Here is a 24,339-nt window from a genome sequence, read left to right as displayed (position 1 = left end):
CAGTTTCTAGTGGCTGGAATGGGACCTCACATTTTACACTTTACCCGTTTGGCTGTTAGTTTAAAACTTTTTTAATTGGGTAAGGGGAACAGAACAAAGAAAGAAAAGGAAGTTACACAGGGATAGTTAAGGATGCTTCCTTAACTATGCACTGTGGGCTGGGGCTTGTCTAGTTCTGTCCAGGCATGCCGGAGCAAGCTAGGACAGCTGATTTGGAATATATAATAGTGGATAGCAATCTTATAGTAAGAAATTGTGACTTTTTATAATCTTTGAAGAAGAACTTTCCCATTTCTCACACTACTAAAAATACAAAAGAGCCGGCCGGACGCGGTGGCTCAAGCCTGTAATCCCAGCACTTTGGGAGGCCGAGACGGGCGGATCACGAGGTCAGGAGATCGAGACCATCCTGGCTAATACGGTGAAACCCCGTCTCTACTAAAAAATACAAAAAACTAGCCGGGCGACGAGGCGGGCGCCTGTAGTCCCAGCTACTCGGGAGGCTGAGACAGGAGAATGGCGTGAACCCGGGAGGCGGAGCTTGCAGTGAGCTGAGAGCCGGCCACTGCACTCCAGCCTGGGCGGCAGAGCAAGACTCCGTCTCAAAAAAAAAAAAAAAAAAAAAAAAAATACAAAAGATTAGCCAGGCGTGGTGGCGGCCGCCTGTAATCCCAGCCACTCGGGAGGCTGAAGCAGGAGAATCGCTTGAATCCGGAAGGCGGAGGTTGCAGTGAGCCAAGATCGTGCCACTGTGCTCCAGCTTGGGCAACAGAGAGAGACCCCGTCTTGAAAAACTAAAAGTAAAAAACAACAAAAAAATAGGCTCCCTCCTTTGAGAAATCTTCCCTCACATCAACTATTTCAGTCCCGCCTAGCCCGGTTTTTTCTTCCTTGTGCTCTAATATTCGTTCCATCAAGTTTTACGACCCGATCACGCTGTTTGTCCAGCACCCATACTGCTTAAAGGCTCCGGTAATCGGCGGCCCCAGCCTGTGGCGTAGACAGTTGCCATGGAGAAAGACAGGCGTTTCCAGAGTTGACGGTTGCCATGGAGACAAAAGTCGCCAGCACGCAATGGGGGCGGGGCTTACAGAACGATTTCTGCGATTGATCCATAGGAAACAGAGGCAGCCTCGTGGATCGCCTTCTCCACCCCGCAAACTGAAGCCAGAATAAGCCACGACTTCGTGTGCCCCACTCGAGGGCCGCCTGAAGCCAGGGTTTCTCCCGCATCGGCCATCAGCGGACTGTCGCCCTAAGCAGCTCCCGAGGGATTCTGGGAAGCGTAGTTCATCAAGGAGTCTGACAGGCGCAGAAGCATCCGTGGGGCCGGGGCAGCGTCGCCGCCAAGGTGCAGATGCTGGTGGGGAGCAAGCTTCGCGTGGGAGGCCGACCCGAGGTCCAAGCTCCCAGTTGCCAGGTCCCTGAGGGCCCGACTGTCTAGTGACATTCATCAGTTGCCCTCCCGATTTTGGGCCCATTTTGGCCTGAAGAGTGGCCCCGAGCAGTCAGGGATTTAGGCCACCGAGAGGTAAAGGGGCTCGAGAATCTGGCGGCAGCCCATGGGCTGCAGGGCTTGGGACGGGTTTCGAAGCAGGGGAGGCGGGGTTAGGGCGTGGCCAGGAGCCGAGTCAGCGCAATGATTGGCTGGAGTAGGCGGGGAAGGGAGGTGGTTATTAAGAGAATTTAGCCCATGGGGCCGGCGTGGGCAGAACCCGCTGATGCTCGTTCTGAGAACCCTTAAACCGAGTATCATTCTTGAGTCCACTGGAGAAACTGAGGCTCAGAGAGGGCAGTGGACCCTCAGGTTCAGTAATTCATTAGAAGGGCTCACAAAACTCAGCAAAGCTGTTATACTTGGTTGCATTTATTACAGCTAAAAATAGAGATTAAAATCAGCAATGGGAAAAGATGCATAGGATGGAGTCTAGGAGAGACCAGGCGTGAGCTTCCAGGTGTCCTCTGCCAGTAGTCATATGGAGAGCACTTAATGTACTCAACAATAACGTGTGACAACACACCAAGTGTTGCCTGAGAAGCTCACCCACGCCTTGGTACCCAGGGTTATGAGGTTGGTTATGTTGACAAGGCTGATCACCTTGACTGACCTTAGTCTCCAGCCCTTCCAGAGGTCAAGCTGGAATTTGGCTGGGGTATCAGTTCCGACAAGGGGTTCCCTCTTCTGAAATGTTGGGGGAGACCTTGGCCCTAGAAGACTCTGCTGCTGCTTTATACCTTGACCTCGTTTGAGCTTGTCTTCGCATCAGCCTCAGAGGTGCTGGGTTTTGCCATCTTAGCCTTGCTTGGTTTAGGCTCCTGTAGCTCATTTCTTTTTCCAGTCACATTTTTTTCCTTTATTCGGAGACAGGGTCTTGTTCTGCCGCCCAAGCTGGAGTGCAGTGGCGTGATCATAGCATCCTGCAGCCTCAACCTCCCAGGCTTGCGATTCTCCCACTTCAGTCTCCCTAGTAGCTTGAGTGCAGGCGTGTGCCACCACACCCGGCTGTTTGTATTTTTTGTAGACACGGCGTTTCACCATGCTGCCCAGGGTGGTCTCAAACTCCTGAGCTCAAGCAATCCACCCATCTCAGCCTCCCAAAGTGCTGGGATTACAGGAATGAGCCACCACACCCAGCCTACCACACAAACTTTAAAAATGTAGTACTTTATCTAAATGCTTTTAAATTGCGGTAAAAATATACATACAATTTGCCATTTTAATCATTTTTAAGTGATCTGTGGTCACCACCCAGCTAATTTGCATATTTCTTTTGTAGAGACCGGGTTGCATCATGTTCAGGCTGGTCTCAGACTCCTGGGCTCAAGTCATCTTCCCACCTAGGCCTCCCAAAGTGCTGGGATTACAGGCATGAGCCACCACACTCGGCCCGATCAGCTCACTTTATCAAAAAAAAAACAACTTTCTAGTACTACCACGAGCAGGAAACTAGTATCTCTTGCCACTAAAGGAAAAAGGTGGGGACAAAATTAAAGCACTAAGCGAAGTTATGTGTATTACTGGATGCTAATTAGAAATACTCCCCAAGCCTGGGGCCTGACATGTCTGTGAAGAGTGAACTGCAGGCTGCCTGTGCTCTCTCCTTGATTACTTAGGCTTACACAATGAAAAGTGTTGTTTGATGATGCATCCAAGGACCAGGTGAACTTGTGTGCCTCCTCAGTGGCGCATGCCCCACCCAGACAGTGGGAAAACAGAGTGAGCTGTTTCTTACTGGGCAATGATCACCATCAGAAGCCCTCCCCCACAAAGACGTGAGGCCTGGCAGGCAGGGACTGATGCGTGGCTGCATGGCAGGAGGCTGAGAGAAGGAATCAATGCTTTCAGATTCAAAACTTTAATCAGAGAACCAACAAATATGCACACATGGAGGGCATTTCTACCCTGGCCTGCAGCAACACAGGTGACTGATTTATAGACTGTCCCCCACCCCCAATGGCTGCCAGTTTTCCAAAGTCCCCATTGTGTTCCAGCCCTGCAACACTTTGTCCACTCTTTCGGTATATAACATGCCCATCTCCCAGACAAGACAGAGCTCCAGAGGACAGGAACCATGTGCAAGAAGTTAAATGTTGCAGCCATTTGAAAAACAGCGTAAGGGCCCAATGGTTAGCCAACAGGTTCCCAGTTTCAACTAAGTTTAACAAACTTAACCAGCAGAACTCCAGGTGCAAGACTTGAAGAGCCCAAGGGTACAGAGCACTTACCCCCTAACCATTTTAAGCACCTAAAATCTGAAAGGTATTGAAAGTATGTGTCCAGTGCTTTTCATAAGACTACTGTGTTTCAGCAAATGTGTGACTGAGCCACTTAGTGGTAGGGCACAAACACCCAGAGCTGACAAGACACTGTCAGGAGGGAACTGGTTGTGTGGGTCCATCTCACTGGACTCTCCAACAATCCTTGGTGATCCCAGAACTTCCTGTGACATGAGGGAATGGGGCATTTTTAAGATGTCACTTGTCAACTAACAGCAATCGTCTGTGAAAATGAGTTCATTCATTTCTCTGATTCCAGAAGCTTCAGAGCAGTAGCAGTGCATAGTGTATTGATACTACCCACCCCCGAGCCTAGCAAATTGCCTGGTGAGCGGCTGTCTTGGATAAATGGTGAATGATGACATCCCAGTGGTCACTTCCACGCACCACAGGTTTGACCCCCAAGCATGTCTTCCATATGGATTTTGTTTCATATGCGGTTAACACCTTGATCAACACAGCTTTCCTGAAGGAATCTAGCTGTGTTTTGGTGTCAACTCCCATGACAAATTGGGTGTCTTACTGCATAGCCAACACTGTTAAACAGAGGAAGGTCATGGGAAGAGGAAGCATGTGTTTGTGGGATAGGGAGTCCTCTCTGAGTGAGAGGCTTGGGAGGTTAGGAGTGGAAGGTTGTAGCTAGTTGAGGTTAGGAGTTTACATGTTCTTTTTGGCTTTCTGGGGGTTAAGGAAAAAAAACCACGAAAGAGAGATAAAGGGACAAAAAAAGGCCAGGCATTTAAGAAGAGTAAGGTGCTGGAGAAAAACTTTAAAAAAGGAAAACTTACATTAAAAGCGATACATTATAAGAATATTAACTACAGTAAACACAGAGATTACCAATTCCTTTCTTGTAACACGAGTGTATTTGTGCTATGGCTGATATGTATTTGTGGCTTACACTTGGTGAGCCCTCATGTGCTGGCCATCAGTTCTAAGTGCTTCACATTTATGTATTTAATCCTCAGAAAAGCCCTCTGAGGTAGGTGATGCCCATTTTACAGATGAGGACACCGAGGCCCTGAGAGATTTTTCTGACTTTCCCAAGGTCACTTAGGTAGTAGATGGCAGAGGTGGGATTTAACTCAGGTAGACTGGCTCCAGAGCCTACCTCTGTATCCTGACGTACAGCTTCTCCATTTTTGTGTTTTCACTGTTATAATGAAACACATGTGCACAAACTTTCTAATCAATCTTTAGATGTATTTATTTGGAGAGAAACTTGCAATGGGATGGTTTCCAACTTTCGATAGCGCATGAAGTCTCATATTCTGGGACTCTGCTGCCACCCAATGGCTACAGCCAGTATTGCTGCTTGTTGTGTACACGCTGATGGCGGGTGAGGCTCGAGTGGCTCCGAAAGGCTTTCTGGCAACGTTGACACTGATAAAGTGTCTCCTGGGTGTGAACTCTCAGGTGCTGGTTGAGATGGGCACTGAGGCCAAAAGCTTTGCCACACACATTACAGGAGTAAGGCTTCTCCCCAGTGTGAACTCGCTGGTGCTGTGTTAGATTTGCTTTCTGGGCAAAGGCTTTCCCACATTCACCACATATGTAGGGCTTCTCCCCAGTGTGAACTCTCCGGTGAATAGAAAGGCATGAGCTCTGGGTGAAGGCTTTCCCACACTCCTGACAAACATAAGGCTTTTCTCCAGTGTGAATTCTCTGATGGCGGACAAGCTCCGCATTCAGGCCGAAGGCCTTCCCGCAGTAGTCACATACATAGGGCTTCTCACCTGAGTGAATTCTCTGATGCTTAGAAAGGCACGAGCTCTGACGGAACGTTTTCCCGCATTCATTACACACCAAGGGCTTCTTTCTGGCATGAGTTCGCTCATGCTGAACAAGGTAGTTTCTCTGGGTGAAGACTCTGTCACACTTACTACATTTAAAGGGATTCCCTCCAGCATGAATTAACTGATGTTTTGAGAGGTGTGCACTTTGGCTAAAGGTCTTTCCGCATTCGTTACATTTAAAAGGGTGCTCCTTTGTGTGGGAGGACTGAAGTTTGAGAAGGGAGGCACTGCTGATGGCTTTCCCTTGCTCACCCCATTTATACAGCCTCACTCTAGAGTGGATTCTTTGATGGTGAATGAGCTGAGTACTTTGGCCAAAGGCTCTCCCACACTGGTCACACTCAAAGGGCTTCACCCCACTGGTGTGAATCCTCTCATGCTGAGTTAGGTATTTGCTGCAGCTAAAGGTTTTCTCACATTTGTTACACTTAAAGCACTTCTCTTTCTGTTCTGGGTTCTGATCCAAGATCTTCCCACTCACAACAAATCTTTGTTTTTCTCTTGTGTGAACACTCTGGTGGCACTTCAGGGTTGAGCTGCAAATGAAGCGTTCTCCACACTCCTGGCATTCATACGGGGTTTTGAGAGTGTGCATTTTCTGGTGTTGCACAAGGTGACTGTTATCGCTGAAAGTCTCCTTGCATTCAGCACAGCGATAGGGCCTTTCTGCAGTGTGAATGGCCTGATGTCGCATCAGATGCGAGGGCCGGCTGAAACTCTTGATGCATGCTTGACATTTGTGGGGTCTGTAGCCCGTATGAATTCGCCGATGTTCATTAAGGTGAGTGTGCCGGTGGAAGGCCTTCCCACACTCACTGCATTTGTAAGGCTTCTCTCCACTGTGAACCCGCTGATGGATCTTTAGGGTAGAGTTATGGCTGAAGGATTTCCCACATTCATTACACTTATAAGGCTTCTCTCCCGTATGAAGAGCCTGGTGCTCAATGAGCAGCGAACTCTGCCGAAAAGTCTTCCCGCACTCCCGACACTCAGAGGTAGTTTTTGCGGTGTGAGTTTTCTGATGTTGGATGAGGTGTTTTCTCAAGCTGAAGGTCGCCTGGCACTTGGAACATTCATAGCGTTTCCGAGTGTGGGTCTTCTGGTGCCGAATAAGATGCAAGATCCGGGTGAAAGCCTTGCCGCATTCATTACAGTTGTAGGACTTACTATCTGTGTGAGTTTTCTGATGCTCACCAGGCTGTGTGTCATGACTGGGTGGGTGGTCACTGTATTGACTCTTACATGGTTTTTCTCCAGTGTGAGTTTTCTGATGCCACAGGTATGCACTCTGACTAAAAGTTGTCCCATATTCATTACACACATAGGATTTGTAGCCCGTGTGAGTTTTCGGATACACAGAAAAGGAAGCATTCTGGTCGAAACCTTGCTCACACTCTTGATGGACAGTGGGTTTCTCCCCAGTATGAGTAATCCAGTGCTGGGTAAGATGGTAACTCCCACTGCTTTTCCCACATTCACTACATTTATATGGTTTCTCCCCTTCCTGAACAGAATCCTGCTGGCTGTGGTCCGAGTAGGAGTCAAACTCACCCCTATATTCCTTAGACTCAGCTGGTGTGAGGGTCTTTTCAGAAACATTATGTATCATGGAATCTTCTCCCGTGGAAAGGGTGGACACAGGACTGAGGCCTCTCTTTAATTCATAACTCTTGCATTCCGTGGGACTTTCCCCATTGGTGGCAACATCAGACCTCAGAAGACTTTCTGGATCGCCTAGCAAACTATCTAACCAGGTGTCCTCTACACAGGCCTCTCCGAAATTGGAGTTCCAGAAGCCATCCTTGGATAACATCTCTATAATCTCCTGGGAGAATCCTTCTTCCAAGAAATCCTCCACCAGAGGAGAGTTCTTGGTCTCAGTCACATCTGAAAGAGTAAGTGCAAATGTCTCCTGTTCACCAAGGGTGAGAACACAGACAAGAGCAAGTAGGGGTGATGGATCTTGAGTCCAGCCTATCCATTAAGGGACCCAAAGGGGTGACCCATGTGGAACTGGCATCACAGAAAACAGAGAGCCCGGCCAGGCGCGGTGGCTCAAGCCTGTAATCCTAGCACTTTGGGAGGCCAAGACGGGCGGATCACGAGATCAGGAGATCGAGACCATCCTGGCTAACACGGTGAAACCCCGTCTCTACTAAAAACTACAAAAAACTAGCCGGGCGAGGTGGCAGGCGCTTGTAGTCCCAGCTACTCGGGAGGCTGAGGCAGGAGAATGGCGTGAGCCCGGGAGGCGGAGCTTGCAGTGAGCTGAGATCCGGCCACAGCACTCTAGCCTGGGTGACAGAGCGAGACTCCGTCTCAAAAAAAAAAAAAAAAAAAAGAAAACAGAGAGCCCATTCCCAGGAGGGTCAACAGGGGAGCTGGGAAACCACAGGGGTTCAACAAGGAGGGAGATTCGACCATTACCTTCACAACTAGGTGACTGACCAAGTTCCCTAAAAAGTCACCTGGACTCACCTGCTTCTACGCTCCACTCTATCCTGCACTGTTACCAAAATCTTCCTCCTCATATCCTGCATACTCTATCCCAGACAACACCCCACTCCCCCCACTCCACCATCCATCCAGTTCTCCATGCTAGAATCCTAGGAGTCAACCTCCTCCCTACCTCTCCCTCAACTTGGCACTATTTTCATTTGGTCTCTATCGAAATGTCTCAACTCCCTTCCTCTCCTCTCTTTATCACTGACTCCATCTGACCCCAGGCTGCTCATTGGTCTCCTATCTCTGTCTGTCTCTCTCTCTCCAGTTTTCCACGCTAGCCCTGAAGGGTTTTGTAATAAATGGATCTGACTATATCACTCCTCTGATTAAACCCTTCCATGGCTTCCTGCCTGGAGAAGAGAAATGAGTGTATTAGCCCAGCGCTCTTTGTGCTGACCTCATAGAACTCTTGCGGTTCCCTAAATCTACCAGACTTTCTCCTCTGTGCTTTTAATGGTCCCTCATGCTGGATGGCACTTCCTGGGCTAACTCCTCTAAGTCTTTTAATACCCAGCTTGAGTATCACCCTCCTCTGAAAGGCTTCCCTGACAACCTCATCCCCATTCTGCTTTAAGTCCCCTGCCCTGTATTTGAAAAACAGCTGAGCACTTACCATTCTCTACCTTGACAGGTTATGAAAGGGTCTGACCCCTGACCCTTACCAGAAGGTAAGCTCTTTAACGGAGACCTTCCACTGCTCATCCATCCACTGCCACAGCGGCAGCCATGGGACAAATTCACAGACAGTAAATCCCATTCATGGCATGCTTGCTCAAAGGCAGGAGTGCCTCAGGCACTCTGTTATACTCGACAACCTCCCGTAAGGTAGGCACGTTTCTGCTTCTTAAAGCTAAGTGGGCAGCAGAGGATTTAAACCCCTCTGACCCCATATATGTATGTATGTATGTATATGTGTGTGTATATATATATATATTTTTTGGAGACTGAGTCTTGCTCAGTTGCCCAGGCTGAAGTGCTGCACGATCTCAGCTCAATGCAACCTCTGCCTCCTGGGTTCAAGTGATTCTCCTGCCTCAGCCTCCTGATAGCTGGGACTGCAGGCGCCCACTACCACACCCAGCTAATTTTTGTATTTTTAGTAGAGACAGAGTTTCAGCATGTTGGCCAGTCTGGTCTCGAACTCCTGACCTCAAGTGATCTGCCTGCCTTGCCCTCCCAAAGTGCTGGGATTACAGGTATGAGCCACCATGCCTGGCCCCCATATTCTTAACTACCAAGCTGTATGCTCTCTGGGATCCTTCACAAAACATGAATGTCCCTGCTCTGCTGTATGCCTCCAGTCTCCCCATCTCTCCTCTCCTCTATCATCGTACCTTTTCCAGCCTATCCCTTCTGCAGTTCTTGACTCACCTTCTGAGTATCTATGAGACTGCTTAAAGTCTCTCCACCTGGAATTAAAACTTGCAAATGAAAGCCTTCTGAAATCACACCTTGTTCTGAATTGTCACCTCTGCCTCTGCTCATCTCTCCCACAGATATCCAGCTCACTCTCCTCACCACACCGGTGCTCATGTTGTTCCCTCTGCCTCAAATGCACCGACAGACATGTAATAGGCACCCCTTATGTGCCAAGCATGATGTCAGGAGCTGGGAATACAGGGTGAATCAGCTAAGCCCTGCTTCCAAGAAAGGCACACCGTTAAAGGGGAAAGACGCTTACGTGGTAACTATGCAACTCGAGTGTCACTACTAGAGGATATGGAAGTGTATTTGTTAGTAAAGGCATGGCTACCCATGCTTGGAAAGAGCCAATATGCTGAGGTGACAGAAACAGAAAGCAGAGGTTGTGAGAGCCTGCGCATGGGTTAGTCACCTACGAGGGACACTGATGTGCTGAACAGGAGGCTGCAGAGGCCTCATGTACACGAGCTTGAGTGTGGTGAGCCAAGAAGGGAGCTACAGACTGACTGGGTTGGGTACAGCCTGAGACTCCTGTGCTCTCTGGTTCAGGGCCCTGCTTCTCATGCAGATAAAGAAACAATGAGAGAAGCCTCCCATGCCAGGCAAGGCAGCTGCCTCTGCTTTCTCCTACTGGGGATGTCTCTACCATGGGTAATACCCCAGGAATCCTCACCACCTAACCTGATCCACCTGGAGGAACCCTGGCTTGGGAGATGGCAGGGCAGATGCTCTTGGCAGCATTCAGGCCTAGACTTAAGTTACTCCCTAATGTGGCCATTTGCTGTGCCCCAGGGATAGGAAGGAAAAATGGACCTGAAGGAAAGGAGGTAAAAGAAGTAGAATGAGGGTCAACACACCCAGGAAGCACAAGGCAGGAAAGCAGAGACCAACTCAGAGAGTGGAGGGCGTCTCCTTGTTGAGTCTGGAAGGAAGAGGAGGAGCTGCGGAGAGGCACCAGGATAGCCCTGTGCTGAAGGGCTAGGTGGAGAGACACCAGAGTGAGGGTCTATAAAAATGTTCGGATCGCCCCCAGCTCCCAGGATGAGGGGGTGGAAGCCAGGAAGTGGCGAGTAAAGTCCTGAAACTAAGCGTTGTAATGTCTCGGTAGACCTGTGGGAGAGCTGGCGGCAGCCCCAGGATGGAGGTCTGGAGGACAGAAGGTACACAGGGGGCCCCTCTCCATCCACTCACCAGGGCCCGCTGCTTCTGGGCTTCCTCCTGGCAGAGGCTCCAGATCTTCGCCGCCATCTGGGTGGGAGGTCAGGTTGGGTCTTGGGGGGTCTGCAGGGAGAGAACAGCATTGTCATCTAACCAGGACATGGAGGGTCATCCAGACACTCAGTGAGAACCTCCTGGCTCTCCTGACTTTTCTATGCTTTATCCTGCACACGGCTCCTGTGGGCCAGGTGCTGCCTGGGCGACTCTGGGGATGCCTGTCCTGTAGGGTTCCCAGTCCAGTGATAGAGAGGGAGCCAAACAATCACAATCCAGGGTGATCAAAGCTGTGACAGCTGGGGCTGGGGACACAAAGGACTTGTGACAGCTCTCTAATGGGCAGAATCTGCCAGGTGGAGAGGCACGCACTTCCTTAGCCATTCATGGTTCACTCACGGACCCATGGGCCACACAACGCCTGAGGCCTCCATGGGCCAAGGACAGATGATGTCAGGGTCCCAGGGTCCAAGCAGTCCTGAGCCCTACCCTCTACAAGCTTCCCCAAGTAAGGGACCAGAGTCATCATCCAAGAGGGACACAGGCTACAGCAGAGAAAACGCCACTGCTGGCTTTGAAGACTGAGAGGCCATGAGTCAAGCAATACAGGTGACCTCCAGAAGCTGGCAACGGGCCAGGAGAGGACTGTATGTGCTGGAGCCTCCAGAAGGAACATGGCCCTGCCAACACCTCGCCTCCAGCCCAGCCACATGCATTTGGAACTCCTGGCCTCCAGGACTATAACATAATACAAGCGTGCCGGTGGAAGCCACTGCGTTTGTGCTATGTGTAACAACAGCAATAGGAAGTGGATACACTACTCATACATACACGCAAATGGGTGAAGGGGCAGTCAAGGTAAACACACTTCTTACTGTGGGCTGTAGTTTAAAAATTCAAAACGACACTGAGGTAGGACCTCCCATTAGATGCTTCTTAGCACACACTGGTCAGTCTGGAGAAAGTCTGCCCAATGTGATGAGATTCTATCAAATGACAGTTTCCACAGTGTGTTATCTTTTACTGCTTTCATCTTTTGAAGTAAATTATTTTTCTGGTTCTTCAAAAAGAAAGAACTGAGGCAACAGAGAGGGAAAATGAGCTAATGAGGTGACACTGATGGGGAGCTGGGGTGATGTGGCCTTGGGGCTGCACAGACCTTAGCTGGAGTCTGGGCCCTGCCGCTCTCTCACTGTGTGACACTGGTGTGCGGAAGAGGGCGACACAGCAGGCTGGCTGCTCTCCTGGGAAAGGCCTGCTGGCAAGGCTGGATTTCAGGGGGGTACCCCGTGTCTCCAGAACTGAAGAGACACGCTCCCTGGACCTAAACTCTGCGAACACTGTGGCTTACACCTGCTTTCCTTTTGGGAGTCTGCAATTTTGGTATGTGCCAGGCAAAGGGGCCCACGTGACCGGACCCCAGTAAAAACCCTGGCACTGAGGCTCTGATGAGCTTCCCTGGTGGACAGCATTTCACACGTGATACCACATTCTACAATATTGCTGGGGGAATTAAGCATGTCCCATGTGACTCCCCTGAGAGAGAATTCTGGAAGCTTGTGCCTGGCTCCCTTGGACTCTGCCCCATTTACCTCCTCCCTTTGCTGACTGCTCTGACTCTTTTCACTGTAGTCAGTCTTAGCCATGAGTCTGACTACAGGATGAGTCCCGGGAATCCTAGTCAATCACTGGAGCTGTGGGTGTCCTGGGGACACTGGCATGGCTGGGAAGGTGACTGCCTCTCTTTCAACCTCAGTTTCAGACCATTCGGCACAAGAGGGACAACCCAGCTTCCTCATGGGGTGACTGGAGGATTGAACGAGCAAGTCCGAAGAGCTGCTACTCAATCGTTCATTAATTTAGAGCCATCCGCTGGGCCCTGGAGCAGGAACTGTTTGTTCCAATCACTGTGGACACGCCCCTGTCCTCACACAGCTCCCACTCTGATGATAAAATGGTAGTTAGAACGTGATGGAGCGATGGCCAAGATGAGTAGGAGAGGAGATACGGAGTTCTCACAGGGTCGCAGGTCAGACTTGAAGAAGGTAAGCCCTGAGAGCCACTTAGGCAGAGGGGAGGGCAACTGGAAGACCCTGAAGTCTCAGCTTGAAGAATGACTGACTACAAGCAGAGTGGTGAAGACGAGGCTGGGGAGGCAGATGGGGCCAGAGCAGGGTTTCCCAGGCTTAGCACTACTGACACTGGCATAGGCCAGTCCTTGGTTGTGGGGCTCTCCTGTGCACTGCAGGATGTGTGGCAGCCTCCCTGGGTTCCACCAGCCAGATGTTAGCAGCACGCTGCTGGCCCAAGAAGTAACAATCAAAAATGTCTCCACACATTGCCAATGTCTCCTTGGCCAGCTGAGAACTGCTGGGTTAGGTCATGTGGATTCAGAGGAGCCCAGGATTTCACCCTGTGGCTGGGGGAGAGCACAGGTGATCACCAAGCAGGACAGTGAGTAGGCCCCTGGGGACAGGGAACACTCACCCAGCAGGAAGAGGTCCTGGCAGTTGTCCAATGCTGTGTCCCAGAACATGTCCCCCTGTTCCAGCCCGAGCTGCTCCCAATCTTCCAAGGTGAAGTCCATGCCGACGTCCTTGAGGGTCACAAATTCCTAAAACACAATACACTATTGGTCACTCAGAGGCTGGGGTCAGGGAGGAGCCCAAAAGCTCACTCAGGGCCCAATCTGCCAGGCCATTCACAAAAACTATCCCAGCCTCAGCCTCACAAGAATCTTGAGACGTAAGAGATTGGAAACCCCTGTATTTTGTAGTCAAAGAAAAGGAGTCTTGACCAGGGGACAGAATGTCAACCAAGGTTAACACAGGTGAGACTGAACCCAGGTCTGTCTGGTCCTAAAAATCTATTTATTTCACACTTTTGCTTTTTTTAGTGTTCATTCAAGATTTTGTAAATTTTCAAACATACATACAAGTAGAGAGATGTATATAATTACCAACCATGAACCCATCACCAGGGGCCATCTGATTTCACCTGTGAAGACTTCAGTATGAGCAGTAACTCCTTAGTCACTGAAAACCTAGACCACATTCGAAATCTGTATACAGATTAGGCTGACGTCTCAGTGGTGTGTCCCTTTTTTTTTTTTTGAGACGAAGTCTCACTCTATTGCCCAGGCTGGAGTGCAATGGCACGATCTCGGCTCACTGCAACCTCTGCCTCCCGGGTTCAAGCGATTCTCCTGCCTCAGTCTCCTGAGTAGCTGGGATTACAGGTGCACACCACCACACCCAGCTAATTTTAATTTTGCATTTTTAAGTAGAGACAGGATTTCACCATGTGAGCAAGGCTAGTCTCGAACTCCTGACCTCGTGATCTGCCTGTCTCGGCCTCCCAAAGTGCTGGGATTACAGGCATAAGACACCATGCCCAGCCTAGTGGTGTGTCTTTATAGTTAGCTTGTCTCAATCAGAATCCAGGGGAGCCCATACCCTGCGTGTAACTGATGTAGCTCTGAGATTTTTAAATCTACAGCTGTACCCCTGTGCCTTCTTCATCCTCCATGCTCCTGATTTGGGATTTCACGTTCTGAATGTGGCGAGCTGCTTCTATGCAGTATCACCTGGCTGCTCCCCTGGCTGCACATTTCCTGTGAGCTGGTCAGGGGAGCAGAGGCCTGACTGAGTCAGTACAGCCTCTGGGGGAAAGACCCACTCACAGATGGTACCAGGTCCACTTTAGGCCCCATGACTACCTAAGGCTCCTAGCTGGTTGTCCAACTTTTAGTGATGCCATCTTTCATTTTAAAACTTTTCTAGTTAATAAGTGTTTATTATTATTTATATGTATGTGTGTGTGTATATAGCGTATATATACATCATTTAATGTATATATAATATAGATATGTATTATATATAATTTTATTTTATATATAATTACATATATTTTTATATTATAATTTACATATGCACCTGTAGTCCCAGCTACTCAGGAGGCTGAGGTGAGAGTATCACAGGAGCCCAAGGAAGTCAAGGCTACAGTGAGCTGTGATCACATCACTGCACTCCAGCCTGGATGACAGTGAGACCCTGCCTAAAAAAAAAAAAAAAAAATTTCTATTATTTGGCTAGTCAGTGGTAGAGTTCATATAGGACAGGTAGGGTAAATGCTTGACTCTCCTTTTATTTGCTAGTTTTCACTATAAGGAATTGGTTTCCTTCTATCATTTATAAATTATGGTAATTTATAAATCTGGTAATTTGTAAATTATATATATAATTTATATCATATATATATTATATAGAGAGAGAGAGAGAGAGACAGAAAGAGAGAGAGTGTCTCACACTGTTACCCAGGCTGGAGTAGTGGCACGATTATAGCCTCGATCTCCTGGACTCAAGCAATCCTCCTGCCTCAGCCTCCAAGTAGCCAGAACTATAGGCATGTGCCACCAGACCCAGCTAATTTTTTGTTTGTTTGTTTGTTTGGTAGAGTAGGAGTCTTGCCATGTTGCCCAGGCTGGTCTCGAACTCTTGGCCTCAAGTGATCCTCCTGCCCCTGCCTCCTCAAGTGTTGGGATTACAGGCATGAGCCACTGTACCTGGCCAGTTAATGGATGTTGAGGATAAAAATTCAAATACTTGAGAAGTACCGACAATAAAACGTGAAAGCCTGCCCCCCCCCCACACCCCATCTCTAGGTGAAACCACGACTGCTGTGTCTCTTCCAAATCTCCATCGATGTGGGCACAGGCACACATGTGCATGCACACACACAGGCACATTTTAAGGAAGAATGAAAACCACCTCTCTTTAGTTTGGCTTTGAGGTTTGGCCCTACTACCTTCACTTACGAGTGACTACTGGCAAGTAAGCTGCATGTCTCTTGTGACCCCAATTCCTGCTCCCCTAGTGAAATGGGACCAATGAGTTCCATCTCATCAGGGCTGCTACAGGAAGCAACTGAAATACTGCTGGGAGGTGACTGCACAGTACTTAGCACAAAGGAAGAGCTCCACAAAGGGGCAATTCCACTCTGGCTCACACTGCCCAGCCCAACGCTCCAGGCATCTGACTGCAAAAGCCCTTCTTTGGCCAAGAGCTTTCTGCATGCCCGCAATGGTTCAATGCTTTAGGTGCAGTGACTCACTAAACCGCCTGACTCCTTTCTGAGGCAGGATTATCCCCAATTTATAGAAAACAAAATCAAGGCCCAAATAGTCACTTTCTTCAAGTCACACAGTGTATTAGTCCATCTTCTGTTGCTGTAACTGGGTAATTTATAAAGAAAAGAAATGTATTTCCTATAGTTCTAGAGGCTGTGAAATAATAAATTTGTGTTGTTTTTAAGCCCCCAGGTTTGTGTTGTTACAGCAGCAGCAAGATCCTGAAACAGTCGTCCCAATGAGATGCTAAGCAGGAATTGGGTAGACGAGCCACGGGAATCCTGTTTCTACTTACAACAAATCCTGTCCATCCTCTGCTCCAAACCCTCCAATGGCCTCCGGATTCATCGCATTTAAAGACAAAGGCCGGCCGGGTGCGGTGGCTCAAGCCTGTAATCCCAGTACTTTGGGAGGCTGAGATGGGCGGATCACGAGGTCAGGAGTTCGAGACCATCCTGGCTAACACAGTGAAACCCTGTCTCTACTAAAAAATACAAAAAAAGCTAGCCGGGCGAGGTGGCTGGCACCTGTAGTCCCAGCTACTTGGGAGGCTGAGGCAGGAGAATGGCGTAAACCCGGGAGGCGGAGCTTGCAGTGAGCTGAGATCCGGCCACTGCACTCCAGCCCGGGCGACAAAGCGAGACTCCGTCTCAAAAAAAAAAAAAAAAAAAAAGACACCGCGCGGTGGCTCAAGCCTGTAATCCCAGCACTTTGGGAGGCCGAGACGGGCGGATCACGAGGTCAGGAGATCGAGACCATCCTGGCTAACACGGTGAAACCCCGTCTCTACTAAAAATACAAAAAAAACTAGCCGGGCGAAGTGGCGGGCGCCTGTAGTCCCAGCTACTCGGGAGGCTGAGGCAGGAGAATGGCGTAAACTCGGGAGGCGGAGCTTGCAGTGAGCTGAGATCTGGCCACTGCACTCCAGTCCGGGCGACAGAGCGAGACTCCGCCTCAAAAAAAAAAAAAAAAAAAAAAAAAAAAAAGACAAAGGCCATACAATGATCTCCAGGGCCCTAAAGATCAGGCCCCAGCTATCCCTCAGGCCTCACCTTCTCCCCCGTTCCTGCTCATCCACTCTGCTCCAGCCACACCAGCTTCCTTGCTGCTCCCCGACCACACCTGCCAGCTCCCATCTTAGAGTCAAGAGTCCCTCAGTTCTCTGCTTAAATGCCTCTTCTCCATGAGGCCTTCTCCGACCCCTCTGTATAAAACAGCAAATCCACCCGGAGTCTCCCTATCCCTTTCTTCCACAATCCTTAATACTGCCTGCATTCTATGTGATTTACTGAATGCATTTTACTGTGTGGTATGGGTTGAACTGTAACCCTCCAAAAAGATACAATGAAGTTCTAATTCCCAGTACCTCAGAATTTGCCCTTATTTGGAAATGGGGTCTTTACAGAGGTGATCAAGCTGAGATGAGGTCACCAGGGTGGGTCCTAATCCAACATGACTGAAGTTGTTATAAACAGGAGAAATGGGGACAAAAAGACAAACACAGGCTGAGGGAAAACAATGTGAAGATACGAGGAGAACATCCTGGGAAGATGAAGGCAGAGACTGGGGTGATGCTTCTCTAGGCCAAGCAACACCGAAGCTGGCCAGCAAACTGCCAGAAGCTAGGGGAGAGGCCTGGCTCGCAGCCTCAGAAGGATCCAGCCCTGACAACACCCCCATCTCAGACTTCTGGCCTCCAGGACTGCGAGACCATCCATTTCTGTTGTTTTCAGCCACCCAGTGTGTGGTACTTTGTTACAGCAGCCCTAGCAAGCTCATACACTGTCACTCGCAATAACGTGAGCTTCATGAGGACAGGAACCGCCTAAACTGTTTCCCTAGTCCAGACTTATAACAAAGCCCACACATGGCAGGCACAGAGTAAATACTTGTCGAAGGAGGCAAAGCAGCACATGGTCCTGATAGCTGTTTTGGGACAAGGGAAGGAGCTCATCAAGGATGGAACCCATACTAAGCGAGGTTCAAGATGGGGACAATAAACTGAGTCCCAATCACTCTTGCAGATGATGACAGCCCTACCTCTGGACTTTTGGTTATATAATTAGTAGTCTCCTGACTGCGTAAGTCGATTTCTGACACTTATAATAGAAATTGTTGCTGTCTATATCCTGTCAAGAGTACCAGTCAAGCAGTTTTTTCAGCAGGAGCCAGATCAGAGGACCTTTGAGGGGCTTCCTTTCCTCACACTCCCAGACTGTGCTGGACAAGGGCCCCTGGTCTCAGTGATGCAGAAGGTGGGAAGACAGGGCAGACTTGATCCCTGAGGCACTGGGGAGCCACAGGAAAGTGACAAGGTCAGAGCACATATGTGGCAACCATTTACCTTGTGTGCCAGACCACACTGTGGGCACTAGGGACACAGATGTGTGTCAGACCTGGTTCCTGGCCTCATGGAGCTCATGGTCTGATGAAGAGACATGAGGGAAGGAGGTCTGTGGCACAGGGACGTATCGAGGGCTGTGTGGGCCAGAGGAAGGAGGGAGGCCATTGCCTTGAGGTCAGGGAAAGCTTCCTGGAGGGGAGGTCATTAAAGTTGGATCACTAAGGATGAACAGATATTTACCAGATAGAGAGATGGTTTCATGCATCATTCATTGATTCATTCGTACATTCACCTAATACCTCATGAGGCTTCCTGTGTGCCTGGCCTGTGCTGGGCCCTGGGGACCCAGAGATGAATCCCCATCAGTTCGTGTCCCCAAGGAGCATCTAGTCTGGTCGGGATGACAGGTACGGGCAGGAACATCCATATCTAGATGGATCTGTGCTACAGTGGAGGCAGCAGAGGGCGCTATGGAAGGTCACAGTGGGAAAGTGCTGAGTGCCTAGGGAAGAGCTGGGGAACTGAGCCGGGTCTTAAAGGCTGTGTGAGACATTACCAGATGGAAAAGGGACAGGGGATTCCAGCAGATGACCCAACCTGAGCAAAGGCAAGGAAGCTGCTGGAAAGTACACAATCAAGTTTTACTACTAGGCCAAAGGGAGTACTGGTCATCTAGAGAAATGGGAGAAGATGGTGCAAAGGTGGGTAGAACCTAGAACACACAGGAAGGCTGAAAAACCTGGAATTGATCCTATAAGCAATAGGGGTTCCCAGAAGAGTACAAGCAGAAAAGAACAGCATGTGAGCTTCCCTTTAAAAATCACCTGGGAGCCACCGTGGGACAGGGAGGCCAAAACAAAGGCAGGCCAACTTTCCTGCCTTTGGGGGTGACTGATTAACACAGAGCGGCCTTCAACTCACCTCGGCCACAAAGGAAAGCCAACTTTCCTGCCTTTGGGGGTGACCGATGAAGACAGAGCGACATTCAACTCACCTCAGTCATGGCCAACTGGGCTTCAGTAGCCTCTTTTAAGCTCCTCCTCCTTCCCCTCCGTGTTCCCGGCTGGCAGGGCTGTGGGAAGCACAAGGGAGCTGTGAGAAAGTCTCCCTTCCGCCCATGGCTGACTCGCTGTCCATGCTGCCGAGCCCCCAAAATGTCCAGGAGGAGGAAGACAAGTCCCAGTGTGAGTCTCCCTGCAGGGGACAACAACAACTGTATTTACTGAAGCTACCCCAGCCCCACATCTCCACTGTGCTTCAGAACCTACAGAACAGCTTCGCCACCACTGTTAGCACCTAACAGAGTCAGTAAAAACACGCTTAGGAGATTTGGTGAGGAAAGTCTATGGCCGCAGTGGGAACTTCTGTCTTGCTCACTGCTGTGTCACTTAATGTACAGGAGGTGCTTTCACAGTAGGTGTAAAGGCACCTACAGTTGTTGACAGAATGAAGGTGTCTGAAGAACCAATGGAACAATGCTTCTGGGATTTCTGATTATCATCTCTAGAATTTGGGTTCAGGTAAATCAGCCTCCAAAACGGTTCCTTATTTTATTTTATTTTTTTGAGACAAGGTCTTGCTCTGCTGCCAGGCTGGAGTACTACAGCGGCACAATCATGGCTCACTGCAGCTGTAATCTCCTGGGCTTAAGCAATCCTCCAACATCAGCCTCTCAAGTAACTGGGACTACAAGCATGTGCCACCACGTCCAGCTAATCTTTTTCACTTTTTGTAGGGCCAGGATCTCACTTGTTGCCCAGGTTGTTCTCGAACTCTTGACCTCAAGTAAGCTGCCCTCATCGGCCACCCAAAGTGCTAGGATTACAGGTGTGAGCCACCGCACCTGGCCGCTATCTCTACAACAGAAATATTTCAACTTGGCCGGGTGCGGTGGCTCAAGCCTGTAATCCCAGCACTTTGGGAGGCTGAGGCGGGCGGATCACGAGGTCAGGAGATCAAGACCGTCCTGGCTAACGCAGTGAAACCCCATCTCTACTAAAAAATACAAAAAACTAGCCGGGTGAGATGGCAGGCACCTCACAGCTACTCGGGAGGCTGAAGCACGAGAATGGCGTAAACCCAGGAGGTGGAGCTTGCAGTGAGCTGAGATCTGGCCACTGCACTCCAGCCTGGGCAACAGAGCGAGACTCCGTCTCAAAAAAAAAAAAAAAAAGTATTTCAACTTTTGTTTTAACCATTACCCACAGTAACAACACTAATATGTAGTCAAGCCTGGGACAGTGGCTCACGCCTGTAATCTCAGTACTTTGGGAGGCCAAGGTGGGCAGATTACCTGAGGTCAGGAGTTCAAGATCAGCCTGGCCAATATGCTGAAACCCCGTCTGTACTAAGAATACAAAAATTAGCTAGGCTTGGTGGCACGTGCCTGTAATCCCAGCTACTCGAGAGGCTGAGGCAAAGAATCACTTGAACCCGGGAGGCGGAGGCTGCAGTGAACGGAGATGGTGCCACTGCATTCCAGCCTGGGCAACACAGTGAGACTCCATCTCAAAAAAAAAAAGAAAAAAAAAGTATCATGACTACTCAAATACACAGTGTAACTAAACAAAAGTTTCATGAAGCAATACTTACTCTGCAATGTAAGATGTACTGGGATATTTTCTATTCTAGTCTTTTTTTATTCTCATTCATTAAAAAAAAAAAAAATCGGCTGGGCGCAGTGGCTCACGCCTGTAATCCCAGCACTTTGGGAGGCTGAGGCCGGCAGATCACGAGGTCAGGAGATCAAGACCATCCTGGCTTACACGGTGAAAGCCCGTCTCTACCAAAAATACAAAAAATTAGCTGGGCATGGTGACTGGCACCTGTAGTCCCAGCTACTCGGGAGGCTGAGGCAGGAGAATGGTGTGAACCTGGGAGGCAGAGCTTGCAGTGACCCGAGGTCACGCCACTGCACTGCAGCCTGGGCGACAGAGCGAGACTCAGTCTAAAAAAAAAAACAAAAAAACATAGTCACTGCCCACCCAGTTATTTTCATGACCCATAATATGCAAAACATTGTACCACAGACATCTTTACCCATTTGTATCCATTGCGTGGACCAAGTGGCATATATCTGCGGAGTGCTGAAAGCACTTCATATCACAAAGCAGCACGGATCACTTACCAATGACACAAGTCCACAAATTCTTCAAACTCCGACACCAGATGTGCTTTGACATTCAACTTTTATTTTAAAAAGGTGATATGGCATATATATGGCATATTTCATTAAAATCCCAGTGCAGGGCTGGCCGTTGTGGCTCATGCCTGTAATTCCAGCACTTTGGGAGGCTGAGGTGGGCGGATCACGAAGTCAGATCGAGACCATCCTGGCTAACAAACATGGTGAAACCCCGTCCCTACTAAAAATACAAAAACAAAATTAGCCAGGTATGGTGGCGGGCGCCTGTAGTCCCAGCTACTTGGGAGGCTGAGGTGAGAGAATGGTGTGAACCCAAGAGGTGGAGCTTGCAGTGAGCCGAGATTGTGCCATTGCACTCCAGCCTGGGCGACAGAGCGAGACTTGGTCTCAAAAACAAAAACAAAACAAAACAAAATCCCAGCACAGCGTGGATCAGGCTGCACTTCATAATTGAACACTTTACCATTTCTAGAGAAAGGTATAATCATTCATTCTAGGTAGAATAATTTAAATTTATATTTAAAAAAATACCCTGTCGTAGTTCAGGTAAGGCATGAATACTAAATTTACGAAAAAAAAATATTTGTTCTGAGTTTTCCAGATTTTTGAGACTACAGATATGGGAATGTGGTAGACCTACAATAAATGCTAATTCTACTGAACAATGAGTTTTTCTACATGTCAGAGGTTAAGCCTTAATCTATGAGTATAACTCAGTTGACAGATATTTGGTCCATAATGTTTGTTGGCAGACAGAATGTTTTGAAAGAAAATTCAAGCATGGCTCACTAGTCTCAAACTTGAAAACTGGAAAATTTCACCTAAAAATTAGGTTTCCAACTGCTGAAACATCCTAGGATTTGGCAACACTGGGTCTACATCCCACGAAGTTAGTTCACTGGAGCCCATTTAAAGCTCTCCGACCAGTGCTAGGCAAGTGGGGGATGCTTATAATCCCAGCACTTTAGGAGGCTGAAGGGGGTTCGAGACCAGCCTGGGCAACGTAACAAGACCTTGTTTCTACAAAAAAATTTTAAAATAAGCAAGTTGTGGTGGCACGTGCCTGTAGTCCCAGCTACTTGGGAGGCTGAGGTAGGAGGATCACAAGGCTGCAGTGAGCTATGATTGTGTCACTGTACTCCAGCCTGGGTGACAGAGAAAGATCCCGCCTCCAAAAACATAAATAAATAAATTTAAGTTTAAAAAGCGGCTGGGTGCAGTGGCTCATGCCTGTAATCCCAGCACTTTGGGAGGCCGAGGTGGGCAGATCACCTGAAGTTTGGAGTCTGAGACCAGCCTGGTCAACATGGTGAAACCTTCGTCTCTACCAAAAATACTAAAATTAGCCGTGGTGGTGCATGGCTGTAATTCCAGTTACTTGGGAGGCTGAGGCAGGAGAATTGCTTCAACCCGAGGTGGAGGTTCCAGTGAGACCGCACTCCAGCCTGGATGACAGAGCGAGACTCTGTCTCCAAAACAAACAAACAACAACAAAAAAAAAACAAACACAACTCTCCCCTTTATATGAGGCAAGTGCTCCCCAAGGCCCCGCAGCCTCACCTGGACCAGTTCTCTTCTTGCCTGTATGTTATCTGCCTGGCCCTCACAGACAGCTGCGCTTGAGACCCCTGTCTGCAGTTACCAAATCACATTCTGTCCACATCTCATATACTCTTAGCCCTGGGAGGAAAGAATGAGGGCCCAGAGGTGGAGCCCAAGGTCATCCAGCCCAGAGTGACTTAAGCCAAACAATTATCGGGCTGAAAACCTTGGGCCCGAGAGTCTTGTCCCTCCTTCCAGATCATTTACCTTCTCTAAGCTTCAGTTTCCACATGTACCAAATGGAACAAATACAACAGATCCACGGTCCTTTAAATGCTCCAAAGAACGGAACTTGATTTATAAACTAACCGCAAAACTTCACCTGGATCGCCACAGGCCACATAGGGTCTTTTTTTTTTTTTTTTTTTTTGAGACGGAGTCTCGCTCTGTCACCCAGGCTGGAGTGCAGTGGCCGGATCTCAGCTCACTGCAAGCTCCGCCTCCCGGGTTCACGCCATTCTCCTGCCTCAGCCTCCCGGGTAGCTGGGAATACAGGCACCCGCCACCTCGCCCGACTAGTTTTTTATATTTTTATAGTAGAGACGGGGTTTCACTGTGTTAGCCAGGATGGTCTCGATCTCTTGACCTCGTGATCCGCCCGTCTCGGCCTCCCAAAGTGCTGGGATAACAGGCTTGAGCCACCGCGCCCGGCCTTTCTTTTTTTTAAGACGTAGTCTCGCTCTGTCACCCAGGCTGGAGTGCAATGGCGCGATCTCGGCTCACTGCAACCTCCGCCTCCTGGGTTCAAGCGATTCCCCTGCCTCAGCCTCCCGAGTAGCTGGGATTACAGGCGCCCGCCACCACGCTCAGCTAATTTTTGTATTTTCAGTAGAGAAAGGGGGTTCGAGGAACTCCTGAACGCAAGTGATCCCCCGCCAAGGCTTCCCAAAGTGCTGGGATTATAGGAGTGATCCACCGTGCCCGGTCCTTGAGCGGTTTTCCTAACAGACTGTGAAAGACGGTTCACACCTCCACCCAGACAACCGCCGCCCAAGACGACACACCCTTTTGCCGAAGTCGCCCCCACTTGCATTCCGTCACCTCTCAGGAAGGACCGAGCCCGCAAGACCCTCAGCCCCAGCATGTCCGTACCTCGGGATTGTAATCCGCCGCGTCAACAGACGCAACCCCAGCCTCGAGGGACTGGGAGTTTCAACTCCTCGCACACGAGCCTACTCGCACCAACTTCCTGCGCGCGAGAAGCTTCTCTGAGCGGCTGCACCCAGGATCCTCCGCGCCAGCGCCAGGACTCTATTTCCCAGAGGGCTGTGCGGGCGACTTCATTCGCCTTCCCATCTCCTCCCGCTTCTTCAGCCTTATCACTCTGGGAGTGGAGTAGAAACAGAATCAGGACCAGGCGGCATCAGGATTTGTAGTCCAGATTTTTACCTTGTTAAATAATCATCTA

General features: G+C 49.4%; 1 protein-coding gene and 1 long non-coding RNA gene across 5 annotated transcripts; one reads left to right on the top strand and one right to left on the bottom strand.

Annotated features, from left to right (window-relative positions):
- The first annotated feature begins 729 nt into the window (after positions 1-729).
- LOC115900686 lies at positions 730-16,281 on the top strand. The gene is made up of 4 exons (XR_004060348.1): positions 730-1,531; positions 7,343-7,468; positions 12,469-12,757; positions 16,026-16,281. It is a non-coding gene; the product is annotated as an uncharacterized LOC115900686 (long non-coding RNA).
- On the bottom strand, positions 3,345-24,253 carry ZNF473 (zinc finger protein 473). Of its 4 annotated transcripts, none has more exons than XM_010369533.2 (5): positions 24,024-24,253; positions 19,179-19,378; positions 13,200-13,326; positions 10,692-10,781; positions 3,345-7,460 (listed from the first exon to the last, which is right to left on the bottom strand). In XM_010369533.2, the coding sequence occupies exons 2-5, from the start codon at positions 19,185-19,187 to the stop codon at positions 5,074-5,076; spliced, it is 2,613 nt and encodes an 870-aa protein (XP_010367835.1). In that variant the 5' UTR covers positions 19,188-19,378; positions 24,024-24,253; the 3' UTR covers positions 3,345-5,073. The 4 variants fall into 4 exon arrangements, with proteins under 4 accessions (XP_010367835.1, XP_030797757.1, XP_030797756.1 ...); XM_030941897.1 differs by having other exon boundaries at positions 19,179-19,256; XM_030941896.1 differs by lacking the exon at positions 24,024-24,253 and adding an exon at positions 20,777-20,878.
- Between the last annotated feature and the right edge of the window lie 86 nt (positions 24,254-24,339).

This window comes from Rhinopithecus roxellana, chromosome 12 (genome assembly GCF_007565055.1).
Source record: "Rhinopithecus roxellana isolate Shanxi Qingling chromosome 12, ASM756505v1, whole genome shotgun sequence".
Taxonomy (NCBI): domain Eukaryota; kingdom Metazoa; phylum Chordata; class Mammalia; order Primates; family Cercopithecidae; genus Rhinopithecus; species Rhinopithecus roxellana.
The sequence above is the reverse complement of the archived record's forward strand: the minus strand, read 5'-3'. Positions and strand labels throughout refer to the sequence as shown.

Bases quoted from the DNA above. Each gene is read 5' to 3' on its own strand.
- ZNF473 (XM_010369533.2), bottom strand. The intron at 10,782-13,199 runs GTGAGTGTTCCC...CTCTCCCTGCAG, and splicing joins CCAGGACCTCTTCCTGCTGG to ACCCCCCAAGACCCAACCTG. The intron at 7,461-10,691 runs GTGAGTGGATGG...TTACTCTTTCAG, and splicing joins CCCAGAAGCAGCGGGCCCTG to ATGTGACTGAGACCAAGAAC.